A 10,864-nucleotide genomic window follows, 5' to 3' on the forward strand; every position below is an offset into this window, starting at 1 on the left:
ACAGCAGCTGAAGGGGAGAGGTTGTGATTCGTATTTTGGGGTCTCAGCAGAGGTCATATCCAGCGGCGGAGCAACCCGGGTTGCTGACGGCGTATCAAATTTGGCTGCGCTGGGGGAGGTATATGCCGGAAGTTCTTCTTCGGGAGGAGCCTGGAAAGTAACTTATGTAAATGTGGGTTCCTTCCACCGCCAACGGAAATAGGATAGCAGCAGTTAGAACATACGATTCCATTGGGTTCGTCGGTTGAGGGTTGTTCTCCTGAATCCTTAGGAGGCAAAAATTCGACTTTTATTTTCTGTTCGTGAATAGAACTTTTTGATGTTTGCTCAACGTGCTGCCACTATGGTTATTGTCAGTGTATGCCTGTAGGAAATAGGGGATTACTCAAGGCCACGTACGATCGAGCTGACATTGGAGAAATCTTTGTCCGTGGATACTGCCACAGACTGGACCAAAAACTTGTCTTTAGATGCTCCCACTGACTTGTCATCCTTCATTGCCTGCAGAAGAACTATTGGCACCGTAAGTATTCACATAAAATATCACCATTGCAACGAATAGAATGCTGACTGACCTTGAACATCTATCCTCTCGCCTGCTCCGATCCGACCTGAGTTGGGCCGCACGCAATAGCTGAATAGCAAAAGGTCAGGACGCCGAATTCATTAGAAATCGAGAAGGAATTGGTTGGCGAACCTTTTGGGAGCTGTTGTTTTGACCTATATGAATGACGCTGTGAGTTGTAGCTCTAATGGAAGAGTTGTCCCAGCCAAGTGCTATCATACCTTGAATGCAACCGGCTCATCGTTGTTGTTTTCTATGGTAAGGGTTTGGCTGACTTCCCGATTAAATGGCCCTGTACATACATATGTCAACGGGACTTGTTACACGCATAAGACGGGCTGGAAGACACCAACGATGAAAACGAAGGAATTTCTGAGGTGGCTTCGCTGTGGGATCCTGATTGCCGCTGGGAGCCCTGCGATCGTCTTCGGTTATCAGGTTCACTGACATTGCGCCAGGCGTAAGAGTTCAAGGATGAGAGTTAACACTACTAAAACGGCCGGGGTTACGGAGACTTGAAAAGAGGTGATAGGATTTCGATATCGTCAACAGCCAGCGATGCGAAGCTTGAGCTGGAACACATCAACAATATGGGGCAGGGAGGACTGGGAATAAGGCGGGATTGGTCAGCAGTCACGTGAAGAGCCCCGGTTTTTGGGCTTTCTTGGCGGCGCAGATTGGCATTTCGTGCCAATGTGCCTCTATAAACTGCCAACCACGATTAGGTCTGTTGTACAGACTACTGTGAGGTAGACACTCACTCACTCTTTGGGAGTTACTGATTGCTGTCGCTACATTATTAGCTAAACAGGTTATTTTCCACAGCGGGTCGCAGGGACAACTGCTTACAACAATAGTAAGAACGCGTGTTGCATACTAACTACCGTTCCGCCTCCATCTCCATTGCACTCCTCGTCTCTCATGTACGAGGCAGCACTGCTGCTAACACCATGATACTCGCCCTGGCCCAGTCAACAATCTAACAAGTGGATAGGGATTCCGAACCACAATTTAGCGGAGGGGGCCTTTTCCATTCCCGCCTTCCTTCTTACTTCGGGAGAGCGCATGTGCCTAAATGGGATGCGATTTGTGATACTCATCTGACAGGAACTGTACGCCGTGACTAGGGAACAACAAGCTGGAGTTACAGGCGAAAAGGAGGAATTTTTCATCGTTCTCACGATCATCAGGGAAGGGAGACCACAGCAAAATCCAATACCGCTGCGGACCTTCTACTGCGTGGTTCCAAACTAACTACAGGATGACAGCAATTCAATTGGTAGTTGATACATTGCGTATGCTGTTTATATAAATACAATTTCGCATGGGTGTGGATCTGTTTCCCCAGAACCAAGACTGATAGCAAAACTTGGGCCTGGGATATCAGTCCTGGTAGCTGGCACTCCTTTGGAGATGTATCTCCTCCCAAGAGCGAACGCCCGCCGTTATTTTGCTGCTATTTCTCTGCCGTATCCGTGCGATTAGCCCAGGAACCATGATGCATGAAGCTGGGTATCAAAATTGTGTATGAGCTTGACAGTTTTCACTTGCTTGATAAATGTGAAAAAAAGCGACTCGATAATCCTTATATCGTTAATTAACTATCATTAACTATCTTTGGGCATTCTATCATCGTAATCGCCTTAATCCCATTTAATTTTACGAACGATAAATGATTTAGAAAATTCGAAGTATATCAATTCCCTTTTTAATGCTGTTTGCACAATCTGACCCAAAGGAGAGCTTTATCCTGTTGGATCCACGGCGCTAATAACTGTTTAGTGGGGACGGAGGTCCATTCCGCTTTCTCGGTGGTTCCGAAGAGTGAAGCTTGATGTCAATACAAGAACCAACTGAGCTGCCTGGAGTCTAAGCATGTAATTCATTCTACTTTCTCATTTCGTTATTGTACCACGCCATTATACTTACATTTGTCTTGAAGTCCTTGCAATCCAATCACATTTACCCCACCAAACATTCGTCCACTACCATGCCATCAGATCTAGAGCAACTCATCGAGATGGGCTTTGATGCGGAAAGGGCTCAGTTAGCAACCTCCAGAACAGGAGGCTGTAAGTGCTCAGGTTTCTTCCTACGCGAGCTCACTGTTTCTTCTCCAACTACCTCCCTCATTCTCAAGTCTAATATATTTCTCTATATTCTAGTGCAAGGAGCACTCGAATGGCTTGAGGCCAACCAAGACAAATCCCTCGACGAGATCAAAGCTTCCTCCACAACACAGCTCGGCACAGATCCAGATGAGCCACCAGCGTTAAAACCGGGGGAAGAAGCGAGAAGTCTTGTCTGTAACGAGTGTGGGAAGCGATTCCGCAGTCAGGCCCAAGCTGAATTTCACGCATCGAAAACTGAACATGTTGACTTCGCAGAATCGACGGAGGAAATTGCCCCGCTGACAGAGGAGGAGAAGAAGGCTAAACTTGAGGAGTTACGGCAGAAGTTAGCCGCAAAAAAGGCGCAAAGGTCGGAACAGGATAAAATTGATCAGAAACGGAATGAGGTAAGTCGGAGCAAGGTGGATGAAATCCGTGATATAGATTGGTCCCACTTCCTCAGCGACAGCTCGCGTTTGGGCCATTTTTTCTCTTTTTCGTTTGATATTGAATTGACGGGGAACTTTTTAGGAAATACGCAAAAAATCTACGAAGGAGGTACAAGATATCAAAGAAGCGCTCCAAAAGAAAGAACAACTGAAAGAAGCCGCAAAGAAACGGCGAGAAAAGCAGGAGGAAATAGAAGCCAAGGCACGGATACGAGCAAAGATCGAGGCTGATAAGGAAGAGAGACGGCTGCGCGCTGAGAGAGAGAAAGCGGAACGCCAGGGTCGTGCCCTTCCCCCTGCTGCCATGCCTACTACACCCCTTACTGCAACAACACCCGCGACGTCGAAGCCGGCTTCAGCATATACGGAATCTAGATTACGCCTGCAGACACCGACCGGCAATGTTATGAAAACTTTCCCCGTCGATACGACGCTGTTCGAGGTGGCGGCCGTACTAACCCAGGAGAACGGGATGGAGGTTCAGAGCTTTACGCTGAATTTCCCTCGGAAGGTGTTTGATGCGGAGTCGTTTGGGGAGACGCTGAAGGAGCTTGGGTTAGTTCCTAGTGCGAGCTTGATTGTGAAGTAGTTGTGCTGTTCCACTTTTGTGTTTTACGTCTATTTTTTACAACATTTTTTATTTTCGTGTTATCCTCCAATCCTATGTTCTTTTTTTTATTGAGTGATCGCTACAAGGTCCCCGATCAATGGATAGACTTGAAAGATTATGAAGCGCATGAAGCGCTCGTTTACATAATATATTGGCATTGTTCAATTCAACCAGAGGCTCCAATGTCGTTTTCTCATTCCTGCATGCTTCCAACCAACCAACCTTCCACCTTCATCATTCCTGATGTATTCTAGACGATTTGAATGCCAGAAAGATCCCTCAAAATCTGAAGCAATAAGGTGCTTCTCGCCGGTTGCCGCCAGTGCCATCACTACGCTACCTCAGGAAATCGCATTGCCCACTTTTCTGTTTGGCGTGTGCTTAACGATTCTCTGGGTCGCACTGGCTAATTAGAATGACCTACCACAATCTCTTTCGTTGGTATGGTGATATATCATACTGACAGACTGCTTTTAATGTGGTTATGCGGAGATAATGTCGCATGGATAAACGGATAAATTTTTTGCCGGGGTCCGACATATTTCTTGTGTCGACCGCCTCTCTTTGTGCTATTCCATTGCCCAGCATGCAACAAAATATCCATTGATTCGTCATTGTATGAGCGTTAAAAAATTTGATGCCCCAAGTGGGATAAGGACGGGATGGTTGACATTCTACGCCGCCACGACCTTCCCTGGCGCATGCGCATTTGGCTCATCTTCTACAGATACTGGTACCGCTTCCGCCGCCGTCTGGAAACACCCCTGAAACTGCGATACAGCCTAGGGCGACTCAGACATAATCACCCTCGATCTTGGCTGGCCCTTCTGCGCCTCTTCATCCCCTACCCAACATGGAAGTTTCCTGTTCCAGAACCTCTCTCTCCACAGGAGCTGGTGGGGAATGAACAACTGATGCTCCGCCGTCGCCATGATCTCAGAAATTTGACGGCCATCCCTCTCTGGCGGTTTCGTGACACTCCACTGCAGTCTCTTTATCGCCTCTATGAGTCCATGTTGTCGGGCGAGTACAGCCCAATGGGGGAGGAGACAGAATATTTTTGGTATCAACCCCGGTGGGCACTAGATGGTATTCCCGATCCAGCAGACCCAGACCCCGTCCGGTATGCCATTATTGCGTGTCTTGTTGAAGAGCTGGTTACGGCATTCAACTGGCGCCTAGGTCTGGGCATGCGACGTAATCGCAAACATATCCTTCGCGAACGAAACGAAGACCCATATCCTCCGTATGAGCCTGTGAAAGGGCCTGCATGGACAAGAGATGTCCCACCAATTCCACGTGAGAGCCTTGCGTGTCTGCCACCAGAGTTTGTACGAAATGAGTTCCAACTTGTCCTGGAAGAGAAGGGCATCAGTGAGCTGTTCGCGGAAAGGAACATAGTCACAAATGTTGGGTGGTTATACACGATATAGAAGAGACTCAAAACCTACATCTCTGGTCTTGCTCACAGTTTATTGTCACATGACCTGCTAAAATGTAGGCCTGTTACCCCCCCGGTTTTATTCCCATCAATCTTCCTTCGTTCTCACACCCTTTTATACCCTCCATGTTACACCCTTGGTTTCCAGATTCAATGCATTTATCCTCAATACATCTTCAATCGATACGAAACAATTAATCTGAATTCTTATTGATGTCTTTCCTTCGTCTGTACTAACAATCAAACCTCCACACAAAAGGTATGTGGAGATATGATGGTAAAAGCTGGATGATGTGTTGAAATCTCTCGTTCAAAGATTATATAGATTAGAAATATATCTCCATCTATCTGTTTGGCTGCTTGCCCAAAGACCTGGGAAGATTGAAGTCTTGAGGGTTACTTACTGCCTGTGGCTGTTTAGCTGCCTACTATCCATGTGTATACACAGAAATTGAAGACCGGATATTATCCGCTACCTGTCTGCTCGCCATCAGTGCATACACCAGGCAAGAACACCCTGGTTGTACCCCCGTCTGCCCTGCGAGAAGCCTCCAAACCCCGCGGAGCTGCCCTGGATCTCGCCGACACATCTCTCGAGCCTCGGCATATCAGCATGGTCCATCTGAGATGTCAGAGCCAAAGCAATACCTCGAGAAGGGGGACTTTGACAATGGTAAATTCCCCCTTCCTTCCTCACCTCTGACTCTCATCTGAACTAGGACACCCGGGGATTGAAATCCAGTGATTCATGTCCATATCTCGGAGAGGACTCCGTGCTCTCTATGCAGAACTGGCAAAGCATGATATGATCGTCGCCTTTTCTCCCATAACCGTGATCACAGCTGGCGGGTTTGTTGCTGTTACCTACCTTCAGAATAGAAACGCCACCGGTGACCTCGACTACCTTCTTGCTCCTGAATGGGCAGCAGATCCAGATATCAAAAATTCACTGCGCGACGCGATAATCAAGGTATCAAATGACCTTGGTTTCAATTACGAATGGGCAAACGATGATATGGCGATATTTGTCACACATGAAGCACAGAAATGACCGTTTGAACAGGCAGAGAAGCAAGACATTGTCCTTTTCTTGGGGCGGCATATTCGTGTCCTGGCCGCACCAATCGAGTGGGCAGTGGAACGCAAGATAAGGAGGTTGTTTGAGGGAACCCGTGACCGTAAGGCAGTGTTTGACCTCAGCGATTGCCTGGCAATGCTGAAGTGGTTAAGGGACCGAAACGATGGTCCTCTGGATCGCGAGCGCATCCGTGGCTTGGATGTCAACTGTTTTGGTGTCGGTCCTGATAAAGCAACTATGGACACAATTGCCACCGCCTATTGCGAGAAGTATGGGGAGAGGATATTCTTCTGATGCGATAATTTCAAGACGGAATATATGACATCACATTCAATCATTTCTATATTATTCCGTTACCAGAACCGAAGTAGTTCCGTATCTACCTGCCTTAAGCTGTGTTTTCATATGGTATATATACGTGCGCAATTGAAGGATCAATTGTGTTGTCGACCAGTCACTGTCCCTTTCCAACCTGAGAGGAAAATGGCTAATTATTGTTTGAACTTCAAGGATCACAAATATATATTAAATCGACGAAAATCCGCTTGTTACTTTTTATATATATCTATGCTTCTCTTCACTTTTCCGGTAGCCTTTAATGTGGATAGGCCTAAATATCCTCCTAACGGGTTTCGAATAGATGTAAGAAGGTTGTTGATGCTTCAAGATAGGGAATTGGCCATCGGGGTGTCGTCGAAACTTGGTGACTGGTTTGCGCCTAATGAAAAATAGGGAATAAGGAGTGAGCCACAAAAAAAAAAAAAAAAAAAAAGTCAGAAACGAATATCTACAACGTGTGTGTGAATTTTATCGGAAAAAGGGAGGATCTCATGCACTTTCACTTATTCAATTGAAAGCAAAATGGGAATGGGGTGAAGAGCCAGAGGTATTGCCAGTGGATAAAAGGAACAAAGAATACCAACAAATGTTTCAAGCAAACTTACTCTCCAATATCTGCTGTTGTAGAAAGGGGTCATCATCATAGACAGGGAGGACCATGGCGCGCGCGACAACATGACCCTTCGCAGTATCAAATCCACGGTCATTGCCCCATTTATAGAGAGCGGGGAAGAAGCAATAGCCGACCACCAGTTTCCGACCGCAGCTTTCGTTATCTAGTCTACGAAGTTCGTCGTCCTCGCACTCGCCCTCCGTGACATCGACAATGCTCATGGTTGAAACGTTGAACTGCGTTCCAGGATCATGGAACTTGAGCTCGTAGGACGCGAGGGACATGCAGGTCTTCAGGCGGAGGTTTGCTTGGAGCTTCAATAGCTTTTGCAAGCTGCGACGGCCTTTGTCTCCTGGAGGAATGTGTGGTTCCAGTTTGGCCCAAACCTCATCGACTAGTTCGGAGAGTTCGGATTCTGCACTGGTTTTGGATCCGGAGGAATTTGCTAGCTCGCTGACTTCGGGGAGGTATTGGAGAAGCTTAACGAAGCTCGATCTCCAGATGTTGATATCCCGTTGTGGTACCCCTGAGGTGCATCATCATCGTGGTTAGTGTTAATTGCTCTCCTCAGTTTTGCTTATGATAACTGTCGCCAAAGGCGCCTCACCTATCGATGGTAAATGAAGGACTTCCTCTAATATCTGCAAGAACGTCAATGAGCTCCGAGGGTCAAGCTCCATGTCAAATTCTCTTGTGAGTTTTAAAATTCCAGATGCCGCCCCCACAACGTATCTCTTGCCAACTGCGTCAGAGGTTTCTTTGAACAGCGCACTAGCAAGCAAGCTATGGTAGTATTTTCTTCCAAACTGCTGTAGTAACCGGATGCATTCCGGGCTGAGCAGTTTTCCCAAACGCCCAGCATCATCGCCCGTAGGCTTGCCAAATACCTTGGAGTGAGATTCTACAGCACATCCAATGGCACTTTGGAAGAGTCTTCGCAGGACTTCGTCCGTCACCCCTTCTGCCACCGTTCCCAGGTCCAGAATTTGCTGTCCAAGCGCTTTCTTCTCGTCCTGGGCCTCCCAGAGGTCCTTCTTGCAGTCTTCCAGTTCTTTATGGAGCGACCCAGCAACTCTTTTATAGTACTCAGCTTCTCGGAATGCATGTTGTGCTGCACGACGCTGGTACACAAGCTCCTGATACATATCCTCTAAATCTGGCTCTTGGGGAGCGGCTCTCTTAACTCTTTCGGCATACGACCCTCCATGCCCCGCCTGCGCAATCCCGCGGTGCACCTGGTGGGAGAGCTCAATCTCGGGAGAATCGTCGAACCCACCTCTATGGGCATATCTAGGAGGTTCCTTTTCCACCTGTGACCTTGGAGTAAAAGTGTTGTCTTTCGCCGCAGAAGACTTGTGGGGAGGCACTGGTGGTCGAGTGGCACTCGGTTCTTGAACATGAACATTACGAACAGGGCTCTGGTTTCGCACATCCGGGCGTATACCCGTAGTACTTCTTGAGCGAGGCCGGGCCTTTTCAAGACGACGGGGAGCTACGGTGGTCGATTGTGAATCCGCATTTGCTTCCGCATTTCCAATTTTGTGTTGGATGCTAACAAATCGGTTAGGTTGAACGAGGCCAGCGTTCACAACGGGAGAGGATTATTGACCTTTCTTCGTTTGGGATATTCTCAATCTCAGCCAGAGCTTCGTGTAACTTGTCGACTTCGATCATCTCATCCAATTGATCCAGCTTCCCCGCTTTTGGCACCATTGTGGCATCTGCTTTTGAGCTCATCATCGCTGTCAAACGTATTATTATTATCAATCCTTCTCGTAGAAAATTTTCAATAAAATTACTCCCACGGGTACAAATAAACTGGACCCTCCCATCTTGAAACGGGAGCATATATTTCGCTGCCGCTGGCTCTAGCCGCTCGACGAGGCACGAGGCTGACAGACGTGGCAGGTCACCAGCTGCACTAAAAATGAGTAAATCCCCAAGGCGCCAAAAGCACGAACTGGCATGCACTGCCGTCCACAAACAGCACGATCTCGAGCATGGATCCTGGCTGCCGAAGGGTCTACACCCAATGGAGCGTGATGAATACGAACATGCGCTGGTCCCAACAAGGCTGTGAACTATTCCCGTCTGAGGCGGGCCATTGGACATCCGGAGATCAGGACCAGGAAGCCAGAGCCTCACAGGTGTTTCACCCACTTAGTTTATGAGGGGTTTAGGCGTCTTGCGAGCCTTGAGCCGTTCATATAAATTCGGCCTTGCTGCTAATGTGCCTGAGAAAACCTGTCCTTTCAAAGCCCGTGGGGCATCGATCATTTCAATCTTTGTGATAGACTATAGGCGATTGTTTTGAACATCTTTTTTTTTTTTTTTATGGGCAACGAACCAAAAATTTCCCGACAAAATGCTTACCAGTATCATGATAGCCGTCGACTTCGGGACGACGTATTCTGGCCTGGCATTCAGTGATCCGTCCCAGGTATGTCGTGAACACCCCAACTTCAGCGTGGAAAACACCTAGTTCTCAGGCGTCTAACGACATAACTATGTCATGGTCAACTAGCGAACCGACGCTGCTATCCCGATCACTGACTGGGGTCGAGGAGTAAGTAGCCAAAAAGTTCCATCGTAAGCAGAAATGAAAACCCTCAACCTCACCGTAGACTGAATTTCCAGCATAACTAACTAATTATTCCACATAACACAGTGAAATCCGTTTCGACGGCCCAGGAAATGAGCAGTTCAAATGGGGTTTCCAGATCAAGCATGGCCAGGAAAGACATATCTGGTTTAAACTGGACTTAGATCCGGACAATTCCCGAGTTGGCAAATTGACCCAGCTCTCAAGGACATTAAAGGATCTCTTCGTGTCACCACCTGAATATCAGCGGACTACAGAGGACATCGTGGCCGCATACCTGACAGGTCTACGCAGACATGCTGTCGCTCATTTAGAGAAACTTTACGGTTCTGCCGTTATGAAAGACTGCCAGCTCGACTGGATAATCACTGTGCCTGCCGTCTGGTCTGATCTGGCCAAAAAGAAGACGCGAACTGCGGCGATGAGAGCCGGCATGGGCGACACCACATCTCTTCAGATGACATCGGAGCCTGAAGCGGCCGCTGTCTACGCACTTAAAGCGCTGGACCCGCACCATATCAAGGTTGGAGAGAGCGTGGTGATTTGTGATGCCGGTGGAGGCACTGTGGATTTGATCACGTACAAGATGAAATCTGTGGATTATCCGTATGAGGTGGAGGAGACTGCTATCGGCGGGGGCAGCCAGTGTGGGAGTACCTTTTTGAATCGAAAGTTCGAGGAAGTTTTAATGAGGAAGCTCAACAACAAGCCTATCTCCAAAAATGCAAAGGCGATGGTGAGATCTGGTTTTCTCTCTCTTCATGCCTCCTTAACTCGCACGTAGTTCACTGACCCTTATGCGTCTCAGGCAATGAGCCATTTTGAAAAGGAGGTAAGTGTTCTCGAGAATCCCAATTCACAACTGTAGCGATCATCATCTAACAAATGCACACAGACAAAACGTAATTTTGGAACTGAGGATGACGACGAAGATGAAGAAGATATTGAGTTCCAGATTCCCAGTAAGTTGGCCGCCTTACCGAGCGTGCTCTTTCTGCCCCGTGGTAATTTCCCTTCCATCGAACGTCATAATCCAATGCATTCAGTTCCTGGAGT

At 47.7% G+C, this 10,864-nt stretch overlaps 5 protein-coding genes across 5 annotated transcripts; 3 read left to right on the forward strand and 2 right to left on the reverse strand.

Annotated features, from left to right (window-relative positions):
* Positions 1–162: 162 nt before the first annotated feature.
* HCAG_05613 (predicted protein) lies at positions 163–2,062 on the reverse strand (the record flags this gene model as incomplete). Its single annotated transcript, XM_001540096.1, has 9 exons — positions 163–180; positions 225–341; positions 400–512; positions 576–634; positions 698–720; positions 787–857; positions 919–1,008; positions 1,493–1,544; positions 2,003–2,062. The coding sequence occupies 9 exons, from the start codon at positions 2,060–2,062 to the stop codon at positions 163–165; spliced, it is 603 nt and encodes a 200-aa protein (XP_001540146.1).
* A 493-nt stretch (positions 2,063–2,555) lies between these two features.
* Positions 2,556–3,714, forward strand: HCAG_05614 (predicted protein; the record flags this gene model as incomplete). Its single annotated transcript, XM_001540097.1, has 3 exons — positions 2,556–2,637; positions 2,731–3,083; positions 3,208–3,714. The coding sequence occupies 3 exons, from the start codon at positions 2,556–2,558 to the stop codon at positions 3,712–3,714; spliced, it is 942 nt and encodes a 313-aa protein (XP_001540147.1).
* Positions 3,715–4,397: 683 nt separating this feature from the next.
* Positions 4,398–6,548, forward strand: HCAG_05615 (conserved hypothetical protein; the record flags this gene model as incomplete). Its single annotated transcript, XM_001540098.1, has 5 exons — positions 4,398–5,109; positions 5,598–5,849; positions 5,965–6,025; positions 6,056–6,146; positions 6,240–6,548. 5 exons carry the CDS (start codon positions 4,398–4,400, stop codon positions 6,546–6,548), a joined length of 1,425 nt encoding a protein of 474 aa, XP_001540148.1.
* Positions 6,549–6,916: 368 nt separating this feature from the next.
* HCAG_05616 (predicted protein) lies at positions 6,917–8,919 on the reverse strand (the record flags this gene model as incomplete). Its single annotated transcript, XM_001540099.1, has 4 exons — positions 6,917–6,972; positions 7,199–7,732; positions 7,814–8,757; positions 8,816–8,919. The coding sequence occupies 4 exons, from the start codon at positions 8,917–8,919 to the stop codon at positions 6,917–6,919; spliced, it is 1,638 nt and encodes a 545-aa protein (XP_001540149.1).
* A 287-nt stretch (positions 8,920–9,206) lies between these two features.
* HCAG_05617 (predicted protein) lies at positions 9,207–10,676 on the forward strand (the record flags this gene model as incomplete). Its single annotated transcript, XM_001540100.1, has 5 exons — positions 9,207–9,353; positions 9,594–9,646; positions 9,731–9,772; positions 9,875–10,544; positions 10,617–10,676. The coding sequence occupies 5 exons, from the start codon at positions 9,207–9,209 to the stop codon at positions 10,674–10,676; spliced, it is 972 nt and encodes a 323-aa protein (XP_001540150.1).
* Positions 10,677–10,864: the final 188 nt, after the last annotated feature.

This window comes from Histoplasma capsulatum, genomic scaffold (genome assembly GCF_000149585.1).
Source record: "Histoplasma capsulatum NAm1 scaffold_5 genomic scaffold, whole genome shotgun sequence".
NCBI classification, from domain to species: domain Eukaryota; kingdom Fungi; phylum Ascomycota; class Eurotiomycetes; order Onygenales; family Ajellomycetaceae; genus Histoplasma; species Histoplasma mississippiense.